Below are 14,724 nucleotides of genomic sequence, written 5' to 3' on the forward strand. Positions count from 1 at the left end.
TCTGTTGTTTTTAAGAAGAGTTCTACTGTGCAATTGCATGATCTTTTTGCATATTATTAGAATAAAAGGATCCCTGGATTTTTAAAAATTTAAGTTTTACTATAACATTTTTAAGAGCAGTGACTGTGCCTTATTCATCCTTGTATTTTCCAAAGTCTAGCATTGGCCCTTCCATATTGTAAACACTAAGTATTTGCTGAACAAATGAGGTACATAGTGGGAAAATATTGTAAATCAAATGTTGTACACTATGCACTGACACCCCCAAATGGCTTTTAACCTTTTGTGCTGGGCTGACTTATAGCCATTGATTCAATCCAAGGAAACATTGTCATGTGCACACACCAGTGTCTGTGGAATCATTTGAACATTTCATCGCATTTGCCTTTATTAAAAATGACAGGAAATTGAGACAACGATGGGAATTACTGCTAATGGTGGTCAGCTTTCTTTGTATATTTAGCTCCTTGGATTCAAGCTGGTCAGCTCAGTGCTCACTTGTGAAGAAATAGGACACTTTGCCAAAGATTTGCGCCTAAAAAATGAGGTGTAATTATATGGGAACGGTTAGAAAGCTCCCCTTACAATGGCTACAGCATGCAAATATAGTTCCATTTTTGTTCTTTTTAGTCCATAGACACTTCAGAAATATACTGTTTAAGAAGGCAAGTTAATTCACATTGGGAGGATGACAAATATTTATTCTTTAAGTGTTTGTTAAAGAGTAATTTAACACTTTTCCAAATTTTAAAAACAGCTTTTTATGGATGGTGTGATGGGTCTAAATTTGCACCCTGGCCTTAGAGATACGCTGTAGCTCGCCCTCAGCCACCGACTGGGCGGGGCCCTGGAGCCGGTCGCTGGAATGCTCTGGCTCAGAATTACTCACCTGTACCGAGTGGATGATCCCTGAACAGGGTGCTCAGAGCCTGACATCCCGGGAAGGCCGACTTTCGAAAGGGCTGGGTCTAGGGAGTAGACCCACGGCTCAGGGAAGTGAGAGACAAGCTTTCCCATGTTTTTTTTTTTTGTGGTTTTTTTTTACAAAATTTGGAAACTGGATCATAGGGGGCAGTCTTGGCAATTTCTAGTTTCAAATGACCACGAACAGGCAAAATAAAAAAAATATTGCAATTTATATTTTCATGTTACTCCATGAAAATGGGGTACAGTGTTTTTATTTTGTGCGAAAGGAATTCTTTATTTATGGTGACGTCTGCTCCGGAAAGTGGTGGTACTGTGTGCAAAACAGTAATTTCATATGGCGGCAATTTTCTGGATTCCTGGAAAGAAGAAATTTTACAAAGCCCCCAAACAAAACCGCATCATCTAAAGCATTCTCTCCTCAATTATGTTTTTAGTCAAAACTTGGTTGGCACCATTTCCAGAGACGAACAAAAGTAAAGGCTTAATTAAAAAAGTGTCTAATTGAATGGCCCTTTTCAACTTATTTCTGCTTCGGGGACCGTACAATCGTCGAAAGCCAGGGCCGCGCTTTCGGGCCCCTGCGGTCGGAGCGCGGAGCGTAGCGGCCCCTCAAATCGCTCGTCCTTCCCCGCAGAGGAGCGCCCGCGGCTCTCGGGGCCCGGAGGCCCCGGCCCCTCCCGGTGTTACTCAGGCCTCGGCGGGGCGGAGCTGCGGGGCGGCAGGTGGGGAGGGGCGGCCGCGGCGCGTCCGGACACCTTCGGAGACGGAGACGGGGGAGGGGCGGCGGCCGCACCCCGCCCTGGAAACCACCCGGCCAGGTGTGGCTCGGCGCCCGGAGCCAGCGGGGAGGAGACTCGCGCCGCGCCGACCAACAACACCAACACCCCGCCGCGACCCAGCTCCTGTGCGCCCTCGCCGCCCTCCGAGCCACAGTTCGCCCTCGCGCTCCGGCTCCCCGCCCTCGGTCGTCGCCAGCTTCGGTTTCCCGCGCGCCGCACCGCGCCCGCAGCGGCCGGAACGGCGCGGGTGCAGAGGGGCTTCCTCGCGACACCTTGGCCTCCCGGCGCTCGCCTCCGGGTTTGGCCTTTCCTGTGAAGCCCTCCGCTCTCTCCGAGCCGGCCACTCTCGCTTATGCCTTGGCGCTGCGTGGCTCTCTGAGTGACCGCCAACATGAGCTGCAACGGAGGATCCCACCCGCGGATCAACACGCTGGGCCGCATGACCCGCGCAGAGTCCGGCCCTGACCTGCGCTACGAGGTGACCTACGGCGGCGGGGGCGGCGGCGGCGGCGGCGGCGGCGGCGGGGGCACCAGCAGGACCTACTACTCCCGGCGCTACGCGGTCTACGACCAGAACTCGGACGGCTACGGGTGCGTGTCTGTGCGCGGGCCTCCGCGGTCGGGCTGGGGCGGGGGGCGCGTTTCCAGTCTCCGAGCAGAATCAATCCCAACCTGTTGGGGAAAAGTGGGACAGTTCTCCCAAGACGCACGGGGACACCCGCGTCCAGAAAAGAGGAAAGTCTGTTCGCCCGGGGTCATGAAGGCATTTCCTGTTCGCGCTGGGGCAGGACCCAGGTGACCGGACGCCTGTTGCGCGGCGCAGACCCGTGTGGGTGTGTGCGAGCCGGGATTCCGTCCAGCCCTGGTCCCCGACCGGGAGACCACCCAGCGAGGGGCTCGGGCAGGGCGCGGTGGGCCGGGCTGTGGGGGTCTCGGCTGCTTCCAGGACTGTCCCTTGCAGGGCCAGCGCGCGCTGGCATCCCCTTTGTCCCGGCCGGCAGGTGGGGAGGTAAGGCCGGTAGGTCCGCTACAACAACACCCAACCGCTCTTAACTGCAACTGAAGTGAAATATGAAGTAGCAAAGGAACGAGAGGTCAGAACTCTTCAGTGGCCAGGGTCGGACTCGGCGCTCAGCTGTGTCCGCTGACCCATCACAAATTCCTGGGCACCCGGAGACCACTCCGGCGGCCCTACGGCTTTCGTGTGCTGATCGCACGTCCCGGGGGCGCAGAGTCCCGGCCTCGCCCTCCTCCGCCACTCGAACGAAGCTCCCGGGCAAGGGCGGCCACCTGGCCCTTGGGTCGCAGCTCCCGGGGTAGGCGCTGGCCCCTCGGTCAGCCACGCGGTAGCCCCCGCCGGTGAGCGCACCTGTGGCCAGTGTTTTAGTCCTTTGTCTCCCTCTTGGTGAAGCACCCGAGGAGCGATCTCATTGTCTGGGTCCTGGCTCACGGCGCAGGGTCCTGCATCTTTAGCAGCCGAGGGAGGGCGCCGCGTCCCACCTTTGCCCGCCCGCGAGGTTGGGGGCCGGCCTAGTCCAAGGTACCTCGGAGAGGCCCACTGAGAAGACGGGGTCTGTTTCTCCGGGTCACAGAGGAAACCGACTGCGGGAATTAATTGAGTGGGTGGAGGAAAATAGTGAACGCCCGTTTACCGAGGTCCCGGGTACTGGGCTCTGGGTGGCTTTGTGAGCCGGGAGAATTTGCGCGCCGCACCCTCCCGGACTCCTGCAGACCTTTACCCGGCAAGCCCACCCCTGGTAGGGCTTTCGGGAAAGACGCCTGGTTTCCGGGGCAGATTTTATCCCGCTTCGTGGCCTCAGGCCGGGGAGGAGCAACCCGAATACACTCCAGGGGGTTTTCGTTTGGCCAGCAGTTTTGGAGGCAGGGACTGTTCGAGTTGCAGCCTGTTTTCTGCTTAGACTTATTTATTTATTTACTTACTTATTTTTCCCCGGAGCATCTTGGTAATTTACTTTGCGAACTGTGAGTTAGACTAAGAATTGTCTCAATCTTGAGTTCTTTTTTTCCGAACAAAATGCACCTGGAATTTCCAGGAAAAAAAGTGCCAAGCAATAGGGAGAATGGGAAGGAACTTTTTCCAGTTTTTGCTTTGGTTTTTAAGATTGTTTTAAAACTCGGCCAGCCATTTAAATCTGAAAATTTACTTTTCCTTCCTTGTCTTCCAGAATTTGGAAAGCACATTTTTAATATTTACAGATTTAAAGCCAACTCAATTCTTTTTTGCGGCATTTTAGGAACCAAGTTTTTTTTGTTTTGTTTTGAAATATGCCTGTTATCCTAGAGTCCCTATTTATAAAATTGACAATAAACAGTACTGTTAATTGAAATTAAACTCCTTTGGTTTCTTGTAGTAGAAATTGGTAGTTAATATAGTGGCTAATGAATATAAAGGTACGAGGTTCGTAAGGATTCTTCACTGAAACATTAAATTTGGGGGAGCCCCGGTGGTTTCTCACGGTAGTATAGTGTTATTTCTTCTGTTCGGTGTTTCCAGCCTAAAGGCTCTTTATAAACCTGTAAAGTTTTTACATCTCTAAGAAGGGCAAACAGACCTAATGTGCAGAAGGGTGGTTTTTTGCGGGCTCCTGTTGCTCAGCGGGAGCAGCCAGGCGTCAGGCTGCGGGACTGGAGTCAGCTCCTGGTGGGTGGGTCCTTCAGGATCAGGTCCCGGACCTGATCAGGTTCCGCAGCCCTGCCCCCGCTGCTACCGATCCTTGGGGAACTGAATAATTAGCATAATGCAAAATTGCCCACAAATGCTAATTCTGCGTTTAAAAATAGTGGCAACTGATGGAAGAGACAGGCCCTGTGTCCGCACCTGTTTTCCTGGAGGCTTTGTGGTTCGAGGGGAGGGATCTGTTCACAGCCTGCGTTTTGTGGAAGTAGTGTGCCCCACTGCTCCTGCTGAATGAATGACGATTGAAAGTTTGTAAGTGCTTCTTGACCAAACGTGTTTCCAAATAAAGGTGTTTTGTTTTGAAAACACAAAGCCATCATGAGAAGTAGTGATTGAATTTAAATTCATTTATTTAAAAATTGCTATTTTAATGGTTGTATTAGATTGGTGATTTTTGAAAGAGTTGGTGTTTACATTTAACCCTTCCCTAACAAACTAATTTGAGTGTGTAGGGAGCTCAATTCTTACTTTTTCTTTTAAAGTGACTTTGAAACATTTTTGAGTTGTGCTTTACATTAGTAACACTTGTCAATGTTTAGGACAGTATTATATCTAACTTCAAGTTCTTCCTTCTTCCCTCACCTGTCTTATGTGTCTTTATTTTAGGCTGGATGGAATTTATATCTACTTTATTTAACTTCTCTGCTGTACTTAATATTTTAAAGTTTGGTAATATTATATGCTTGATAACATAGGTATATTTTTGAAAATACAGACTTTGGATTTTTCTGGTATAGGATTTTATATTAATATTGTTTTCAATTAAGGCAGAATTACTCCAGTTTTATTTCTATAATTCAAAGAAATGACAAATCTGTAGTGAAGTTTGGTGGCCAAATGACAAAAGTCCCCACTGATCAAAGTGTGATTTTATAGGATTAAAAGCCAAATCATTTCACTTCAGAAATACATGATTATAATGTTACTACTTTTCTCTAGAACTCGTGATTTCAAAATCGAAATGCATGTGATCACTATTCGATATATATTTTAAGTTAATTTAAACTGTCCTTTAAAATAAGAGTATTTATTTTATGAAAAATTTTTCATGAAATCAGACAGGTCCATTTGCACTGAACCAGAGTCAGAGGGACCGCAGAGGAGTACAGAATTCTTGTTTTTCCACTTTCCAGGCAAGGAGATGAAGACTTGCCCAAACCCAGTCCACTCGTGGCTCAGTTGACTCACCCCAAGGCCCCTTCTCTGCACTCTCCTGTCACCTTGTGCCTTTAGAGAGTGTTTCTTGTGTATTAGACCGGACAGTCCTGTACTTACACAAAGAAAGTATCTCAATTCCATTTCTTCATTCATTCAGCAAGTATTTACAGAGCGTCTGTTGTGTGTTGGTGTTGGGGAGTTTCAAAGGTGAAAATACAAAGTGCTCCTTGCAAGGAGCACATACTGTTTTAAGGAAAATAGATACATACTACTATAATGTGAAAGGATAATGGACTGGAAGGGTATAAGTGACTCAGAGCCTTCATAAGGAGATACGATAATATCTGTAGTAAGACTTTAGTAAGATTTTATTAAGAAAGTGGCGTTCAATTAGACTTTGGAGTATTAATTTCAGCTGGGAAAGGTGGGCGGGCTGAGAGCATTTCAGGGGGAGAGGAGAGCTTGGGAACAGGTGGAAAGGTGGAAAACCAGGAGCAAAGCCAAGGTCTATGGAGTGATGTCCTTTCTGAGCATTTACTGTAATTGGGGAAGCTCTGAGGAGGAAGGGTTGGTTGGGGCCAGAGCCTGAATTTAGATAGGCAGAGGGGAGCCACTCCAGATTTTCAGCGAAGCCGATGAAAGTCCCCTGCATGGAAAGAAGTAAGATGATCATAAGTGAGCTTTTGGCCTGTGTCTGTGGTCACAGTGTGCAGGGTGGCATGAAGTGGGTGGAGCCTGCAGGAGAGAGTTGGCTTAAGGAAGCAGTTAGGCCAGTGAAGGAGGGAGGTGATTAAAGTCTCCCTGCCAAGTTTGGCAGCAATGGTCAGGAAAGTAGATATTACCAGGTGGGATGGCAGTTTCAGCTAAGACTGGAAGTGAGAAGCATGGGAGAGTCTGAGAAAACATGCTGAGAATGGAGCGACTTATAGAATCGACTTTCTAACTTTTTTTCTGGGAAATGATTGCAAGTAAGATTCAGTTCCGCTTAGTACGTGGCAGAGAATATTTACATGGTTATTAAGTTTCAGTAAGTTAGATATTTTATAAAAATATCAGATCAGTGGTTAATAATCGTTACCATCACCTGGCAAACACTTCTATGATGTGTCAGCTATGTTGTGTACTTTTCTCAGGCCTCATGACAAACTTCCCATTTTACAGATGGAAAACTGAGTTCAAGTAGTTAAATGGCTTGACCTTGGTCACACAGTGATTGAACTGCATTTCAATTCAGTATACCACAATGACTCAAGAAAAACAATCAATCTGTAGTGATTAGCACTCATATTTTCTATTTGTAAGCTCTTCTGAGTTTTTACTTTTGAAGTTGTTGCATTCCTGTGAACTGTGTATCTCATAGCCATTGTGTTCTTTCATTAATGTTCTTGCGGAGTTTCCGTCTGCTTAGGAAAACAGTGTGATGCTGCACCAAGCCAACTAATCGTTGGTCAGATCTGCAAAACAGCTTTCAACGGCTGTTAATTTTTTCTCTGATTGTGAGCATAATTCATGGCTGTTCAGGTGACTGAAATATCTTGGGAAAGAAGAAAAACTGCTGATGCCCCTAATGCCTCAATGCTGACTCTTTAGGGTGGAGCAAAGGAGGGCTTGGGTGTGACTTGAAGAGTCCAACTCAGTTCTCTGCTAACCAGTCTTTCCAGAAAAGGCAGTTCTAGAAGAGGGCTTCTTCAGTCTGCAGGCATCAGGGCTTGGAGCACTGCCCCACCCTTTGTCTTTCTCTTTCTCCTTCTCCCTCTTACACTCGTGGGAAAATGGTCAGGCGTGGTTCTGATGTTGATGTCATCGGCCCACAGACCCTAAGAGTCAGTAGGACTCATGGGAAGCAACGTCCTGTAAAATGCTAGAGCAGCCTGGTAATTTACACCTTGGGCTGGAAGGGTCCAGGACCTTCAGAGACCTCATGAATGTGAAATCTACATTTCATGAAAATGACCACAGGTTAATAAGAGGTCTAAGTTTTTGCTTGGAGTTAAAATTTTTGACATGCAACCAATAATATCCCTTGTTTCCTCTGGCACTTGAAAAAAAACGTAAGAAAAGAAGTTGACTTCTTGATGGATAGTCAGATAACTTGTAAGTAATTTTTTTAAGATCTCAGAATGAAGGTAAGTTTTCAAATAGAGAAGTAATTCAAAATAGAAATCCTTATTTTGACATTGAATTAGTAAGGATCAACTGTTCATATACATTCCTGCTTAATAAAGGAAAGGAGCACTTCTGTTTCTGAATTTTCTTATCCCTTCAATAAGTTCCTTTCATGTTGTTAAAACATATCACTCTCTTCGAATTATCTTAAACTATTTTCAGGTCTTGGAGGTAATTTTAGGAACCTCTGCAATGTCTTGTGCTTAATACTTAATCCATTTCTCTCTCTCTCTCTCTTCCCCCCTTTTCAGTCCACCCCGCAATTTGCTGCTGGATATCCTTAAAATTATGAACCGGGCCAAAAATTACAAAATGAAATCTGAAACCATGCCGTAGCAGCAGTTGCAGCCCCCACACAAGAACTAGCTTGCAGTGAGGGTTTTATTTTTGCTGGGTGGACATTAGTGGCTCAAGCATTGGGGCACCTGCAGGAGTGGGTGTGCCTCCACGTTGCAGATGCAGAAACCCCAGGCGCAGTGAGTCTAGCTTGCTCTGTGTCACAGACTGTACAGTCGGAAGTGTCTGAGCAGGAAGTGTACTCCCAAGTCTGCCCTACTCTTTTTGAAGTTAATAACGTGTGACCAAGTCTCCTTCCCACTCCCCTCACCCTATCTATCAAAAACAGTGTAAAAATAATAAACATGGAAAGCAAATGGGACTTTTACTACAGTCCTGATTCCAAAGCTCCTGGGTAGGGACAAAATGAAGGATCAGAGGAGACCCTCTTTTAAAAAGTTATAGGGGAAAAAGTCTCACCCTCTTTTGCTCACTATTGGGTTGAGAAGAGATGTGCTACCTGATTGAGCTTTGGATATTGGGGTCTTTTTTATATAAATCAGTTTTTTGACTTCATGTTTTTTCTCCTTTATGAAACTAAACATGCATGCATTAAGTACCTTCTGTGTGCAAACTCTGCGTTGTTAGGTGCATTCAGGAGTTGAAGGCGTGGGACTAAAATGTGGGACTTCAGTCCCCAGGAGTGGGGAAGGCAGCTGTGTAAATAACTGGCAGAAGGAGGGCAGAGGTGTGCGTGGGAAAGCTCAGTAGAGGAGGCAGCATTTGCTCGCAGCTTCTGGAGGATGGTAGAGTGTTTAGTGCACTTTGGAGCTAGGGCATTGTCCTTAAATAAAGAAGTAAAAAATATATTTTTACAGGCATAACATTTTTTCTTTTTATTTAAGATTCTTTAAAGAAACAAATAATATGTGAAATGCTTTGAAAATTATAAAGAGCTAAGCAAATTGGTTTTAAGATCAATATTAATGCATTACATAATTATCACATTTTCAACAAATAATTTATTCAGTTTTTTCCAAGGACACTGTTTCTTGAACCTGGATACAAAAAGACATAAGACACCATTTCTGGCACATGTGTGGGACCCTATGTCGATGAATGAACAAAAGAAAGACGAGATAAAGATGGAGGGAGAGGGGAACAGACAGCGTTAGAGACAGAGGAAGGGAAAGAAGGAAGAAGAAATCCAATGGGACAGAGAGTATATACACAAAAGAAATATGGAGTTAGGTGATACGGGCCAATGGTCTAATGAACATAATAGATTATTATGAAATTACTTTTATAAAACAAGGAGATTATTATTTTTTTAAAGATTTTATTTATTTTTAGAGAGAGGGAAAGGGAGGGAGAAAGGGAGAGAAACACCACTGTGTGGTTGCCTCTCATGTGTCCCCTACTGGGGACCTGGCCCGCAACCCAGGCCTGTGCCCTGACTGTGAATCCAACTGGCAACCCTTTGGTTCACAGGCTGCCACTCAATCCAATGAGCCACACCAGCCAGGGCAAGAGAGTAACTATTATTATTTAAAAATATTTTTACCTTGTAATACTGCTTGCCTTTCTTCATTTTTTGTTGTTGTTGTTTATAAGATTCTTAGCAACACGTGTAAACCAATGCCAGTCAATTTTAGAGTCCTTTTTAAGAAGAGTGTTATCAGGGGTGATAAAGTAAAACATACAAAGCTTCATAATAGTGTTCACACATTCATGGGCTCCATCCTTGGATTTAAATCCAGAACATGTTTTTCTTGTAGCCACTGATGAAGGGACCTTTGAGCAAGCTATGAGAAACATAACTTGTTTAAACAAGTTTTAGAAGGAACTTTAAAAGAGTTTGTGCGGGCAGGTTCTTTGCAGTATGAATCATTTGTCTTTGTGAGTCTGAAGATAAAACAGAATTTCAGAAAGGTTAAAAACTTTTACAAACTTTTCTTTTTCAAGGACAACTATTAATTTTAGTTGGGAAGTCAATAGTTTATTGATTTAGTCCAAATTAAATTTTCTTTTAACATGACATCTTTCATCTTCCAGGACACTGAAATGGTGTTTAAAAGCAGAGCTTGCAGTTTGAATTCTAAAGTAGTTTGAAATTGCTGCATGCCTAACACCTATAGGTACCAGTATTGAAAATTTCGTTGAGGCCAGGGGTTTTTTAAATCCTTATATACTTATTCAATAAGTAAATTTATGTAACAGTTTTTTTTCACACATGACAGGATTTTGCATTTTCCCAAAATGCACTCACTATGTGAATTAAAGTGGAAACTTACTACCATTAGACACAACATAGAGTTTTGTATTATTTTCAAAGAAATGCGTTTGGTGGTTTTATAAAAATAGTTACAGAAAGCATAAGCTAGAGAAATCTTAGATACCACTAGCCCAACAGATGGAAAACTGAGGTCTAGAAAACTCTTCAGATTAAAACAAAGATCTGAAATTGTTATGTGGTCAGTAAAAAACAGGATTTGACTTAAAAATTTTTCAATGACATGCAACTTCAAAAAAGTACATGTGTTCCCTGCAGCAGGCTCTGTCGGCCGTCACGCTGAAGAATCCAGCTCTGCCCAGTGTTGAGTGTTGAACTCCAGGCCGACCCACTGGGTCAAAGTCCTTTCTACCTGCACTTCCTTCTTGGTTTGAGTACAGCCATTTTGTGTGGATTCTCCACTGGGCTGAGATGGCAGACCGAAATGTGAAGGTGGATTTTCTTTTCTCCAGTCATTAAATCTCAGGGCCTGAGTCTCCCTCCGTCTCACTCTGACGGACTGAGAGCTCTTCAGAAGGTTCCCTTTTTCACCGAGGTCTGCTTCCAAAGGGTGTCCTTAGTCACACTTGGACAGAAGTGAGATTCTTACAGATGAAAGACAGGAGAGGCAGATCTTGCTTACTGGACCAGACACTTACTGAAAAGTTATGTATAAGATGAAATTTGATTAATTGGATCATACTTTCCTATAGACAAATAGCAATACCAAAGATTCTTCATTACATTGTTCTGACACTTTAACTTTACATTTTTTGACCCTTAAAGGGATTAGACTTTTATAAATTCCTCTTTCCTACGTAGTTGTTCATCTATTTACTTAAAATGTCAAGCAAAACCCGTACGGTTTCAGTGGTATCAAGAGCATGTATGATAAACATATGCAAGTCCTCTAGTAAAGCATGGAGAATTCTTTTTAGTATTAACAGCATATGAAGTTCCCTGTTTTGTTTTGTTTTATTTTTTTTTTAAGTTCAAATGTACGAAGGTACAAGGAAGCACATAAGATCTTAAAAGAGATGTCAACTGCACTCTCTGGAAGTATGAATGTTTTCTGAAAGTAGGAGGGAACTACCTTGCCCTCCAAAAAAAAAACCCCATGGAAAGTCCACTCTTTAAGCCAACATTTAATTGCCTCATTTTTCTTTTTCCTGGGTACAATTAATTTCTAAGTGTCCTGTAACTACTCTAGAAGTTGGGTAAAAAGAAGCCGGTGAGTTAATAATAGTCTGATCTTAAAAAAGACATATATACACCGGTATATTCATTCACAGCTGATTTTGGCCTGTTTTTTAAAATACATTTTCATTTTGGAATCATTTTAGATTTATATAAAAGTTGCAGAGATACTAGAGAGTTCTCATATACTGCCCACTCAGGTTCCCCTCTCGGCCTTGGCCTAATAGCTCAGTGAGTGATAGTGTTTACAGTAGCACACAGTATTAGATCATTTGAGAAACTTGGACTTTACATTGCTAGGAGATAGCCCTTCCACTTGCCATATTTTGCCATGTATAATGCATAGCAACAATTTTTTGTGCATTATACACGGGATTCTTATAACCATGCATGTTGCGCATCCCTATTTCTCAAAAAATTGGGCAAAATTGTGCATTATACATGGCAAAACATAGTATATCCTAGGGACTGGTATTCTTTATGGGAATTACCCTCTGAACCACATAGCTGAACAGAATTACTAAGTATTTCAGAAGAAAGGTAAACTATCCTTCAATAAGAGAAAATAAACTTAATCACACAGGACTTTCCTAATCCCTTTTCCATACCATGGTTCTAAATGAGGTTTCTGTATTTCTGAATTTTTTTGTGTCTCTTGAATTTCCTCTATTGTATAATAAGTACATGTTGGAAAGTGTTCTAAGTCAGTTGGAATTTTGTGCAAGTTTAGACAACTGCTGCAGTCCTGTTTGTATCTCAGCAGGACGATTAGGGTGCCAGATTTCCTGTGGAATTCTGCGTGGAAGAAAGGCTGGCTGCGTTCAGGAGGGGCGTGGAGACCTGGTTTTGATAGGCGGGCAGTGCAGGCAGCTGTTGCCTGGGCCTGCCTGGAGGAACCATGTCATCACCCGGGAGTGGTTTCCAGGGAAAGCTTGGCTCTTCACCACACAGATTCAGCTAGTGCTGGCTTGTTGGGGAGGCTCACTTGCATGGAGGGACCATAAATAGGTGGCAGAGAGAAAGAGTCAGTGAATGCTTCCCAATGTGAAATGACGCAGAATCAGGTGTAGTGGAAGAAGTTCCCTGCTTGTTTGTGATTTTACCCCATCAATGCATAGGATAGCCTGTGTTTTTCAAATCCTTTTTTTTTTTAAAAACAGTAAATTCTTTCTTTAAACACATACCCACCCACCCACCTCCGAGACAGTCTCACTCTCTCTCTCTCTCTCTCTCTCTCTCACACACACACACACACACACTGAGAATAGAGAGAGAGAGACCGAGAGACCGAGTCAGGTACATCAAACAGGCATCGGTACATCAACCATCTGTCAGTTTTCTCTGCAGGAGACCTAGCCCAAGGGCTAGGTGGCTCTGGGGTCCCACGAAGGACTTGGGCTTCTTGTAGCCCATTGGTCAGGCCTTTTCCCCATCATTACACAATGTTTTAGTATGCTTTAAATTTCTCCTAAACTAGCTGTGGTAGGCTGTGCTGCAGCATAACGTATCCTGGCAAATAAAAAGTAAGACTATGTTATTATACCTGGCTCTTTTTACTTATATCTGGAGCAAATTAAATTCCTGTAATTGTTTTCTTTAAAATACGGAACATCTACAATATTCTTCTTAAACACCAGTGTTGTTTTAAGGTTTCCGTCTTCTAGAAAAGGGTTTCCTTTGAAATATACATGTGGATGAGCATTATTGTAGAGAAAAATATTCTAGGATCATCTTAAAAGGCAAAGTGGCTTGTTTTTGCAATAAAGATATTTAAATTTCCATCACTTCCTTGGCACCATTGTTTCTTCACTATTATTTTCTTTCAGTATGATTGCAAAAAATATTTCTGTGAAATAAGCTTTATTCTTTCTCCTCCTATTTTCCTTGGCCAGACTGGCCAGGGACACCTTTATGCTGTGAGGTCTTCCCCAGGGACTTGGGGACTGGGCACTGTGGTTGGGGGAAGCAAGAGGCGTGGTAGGTAAGCCACTAGAAATGTGTTTTTACAGCTCAGAGAGTATTTCTGGATTGGGTCTTGGACCTGGAAAAAGAACTTGGTGTGAAAGTCATTATTGGGCTAATAACTAAAATTTGAAAAAGTTCCATAGAGTAGAAACTAGTACTCAATCCATCTTAAATTTCTGATTTGAGAATTATACTGTTATATAATTGAATGTCTTTATTCGTAGGGAATACATGCTAAAATATTTTGGTTAAAGGCCATGATTACTCTCAAATAGTTAAGAAAAAAATGTATAAATACATTTACATACAGAGAAGGGGATAAAGGCGACTGTGCAGATTGTTAACAGTTGGGGAATTTGGGCTCAGGGGAGACTACAGGAGTGTTTTTTTCTCATTTTTGCAACTTTCTGAAAGTTTGAAATTATTTCAGAATTGGGAAAAAAATTCACACCTGCTTCTTTGTGTTTGTCTCATTAGTCAAACAGGAACGATGTCCAGGCAGCAGAACCAGAACACCATCCAGGAGCTTCTGCAGAACTGCGCGGATTGCCTGATGCGGGCCGAGCTGATTGTGCAGCCGGTAGGCTTTCTTGTTCTCAAGTATCACCCACGCCCAGTTTTGTTCCCGTTTAGCTCATCTGCTCACCGCCCTCACCTGTGCGTCCTTTCTCACTGCCTACCTTCACTCAGTATTTGGAGATTATCTTTTCAAAACAGACTAGATAGGGACGTACATCTTCATAACCTACTTGTAATGTTGGTTTAACAATGGGAACCAGTTTTCACACAAGCAATTTTTTTTCAACCGGTGTTTACATTGCAGATTGCAACAATGTGTTGGAATTTTACAACACCCTCTTGTTTACTTTGTAACACTTTCTTTTCCTAGAAATGCTTTATGTCACTGGATTGTGATGTACACTATCAATTTAATAAGTTTTCAGGAAAAAATTTCCATTTTGTAAGAACAATTCTATCAGAAAAAATATGGAAAAATAAGCAATTGAAAATTGAGGGGAAAAAGTAACATTAATGAAAGCCTCATGATAATATCCTGATATTATTGAGAGAGCTTAGGATCTCACTGACAGAGGCTTAGAAATCATGGGTTCCATGATGTCTTTTCCATTTAAAGTTTTATATCAGAAGACTTTAGCATTCACATTTGCTCTGAGTTTGCTAAAAACAGACTAGAGAATGATGGGGCCGTGGCCACCTTTTCTATCCCTTCCGCGATTTATTGTATCTCTGTAGGCTCCTCGATGCTGATGTTAAGGGACGGGTTA

At 43.4% G+C, this 14,724-nt stretch overlaps 1 protein-coding gene across 3 annotated transcripts in view; it reads left to right on the top strand.

Moving 5' to 3' along the window:
* Positions 1–1,708: 1,708 nt before the first annotated feature.
* Positions 1,709–14,724, top strand: part of DSP (desmoplakin) — a 40,587-nt gene continuing 27,571 nt past the window's right edge. For 2 of the 3 annotated variants that reach the window (XM_037165514.2, XM_053664095.1), the window contains exons 1-2: positions 1,987–2,297; positions 13,916–14,018. In XM_037165514.2, the coding sequence (XP_037021409.2) occupies positions 2,098–2,297; positions 13,916–14,018 (303 nt within the window). In that variant the 5' untranslated portion in view covers positions 1,987–2,097. Of the gene's footprint in view, positions 2,298–13,915; positions 14,019–14,724 lie in introns of all 3 variants that reach the window. The other variant, XM_037165515.2, reaches the window with a different exon arrangement.

Source organism: Artibeus jamaicensis, unplaced genomic scaffold (assembly GCF_021234435.1).
Source record: "Artibeus jamaicensis isolate MK-2021 breed Jamaican fruit bat unplaced genomic scaffold, CSHL_Jam_final contig_335, whole genome shotgun sequence".
In the NCBI taxonomy this organism is placed as follows: Eukaryota; Metazoa; Chordata; class Mammalia; order Chiroptera; family Phyllostomidae; genus Artibeus; species Artibeus jamaicensis.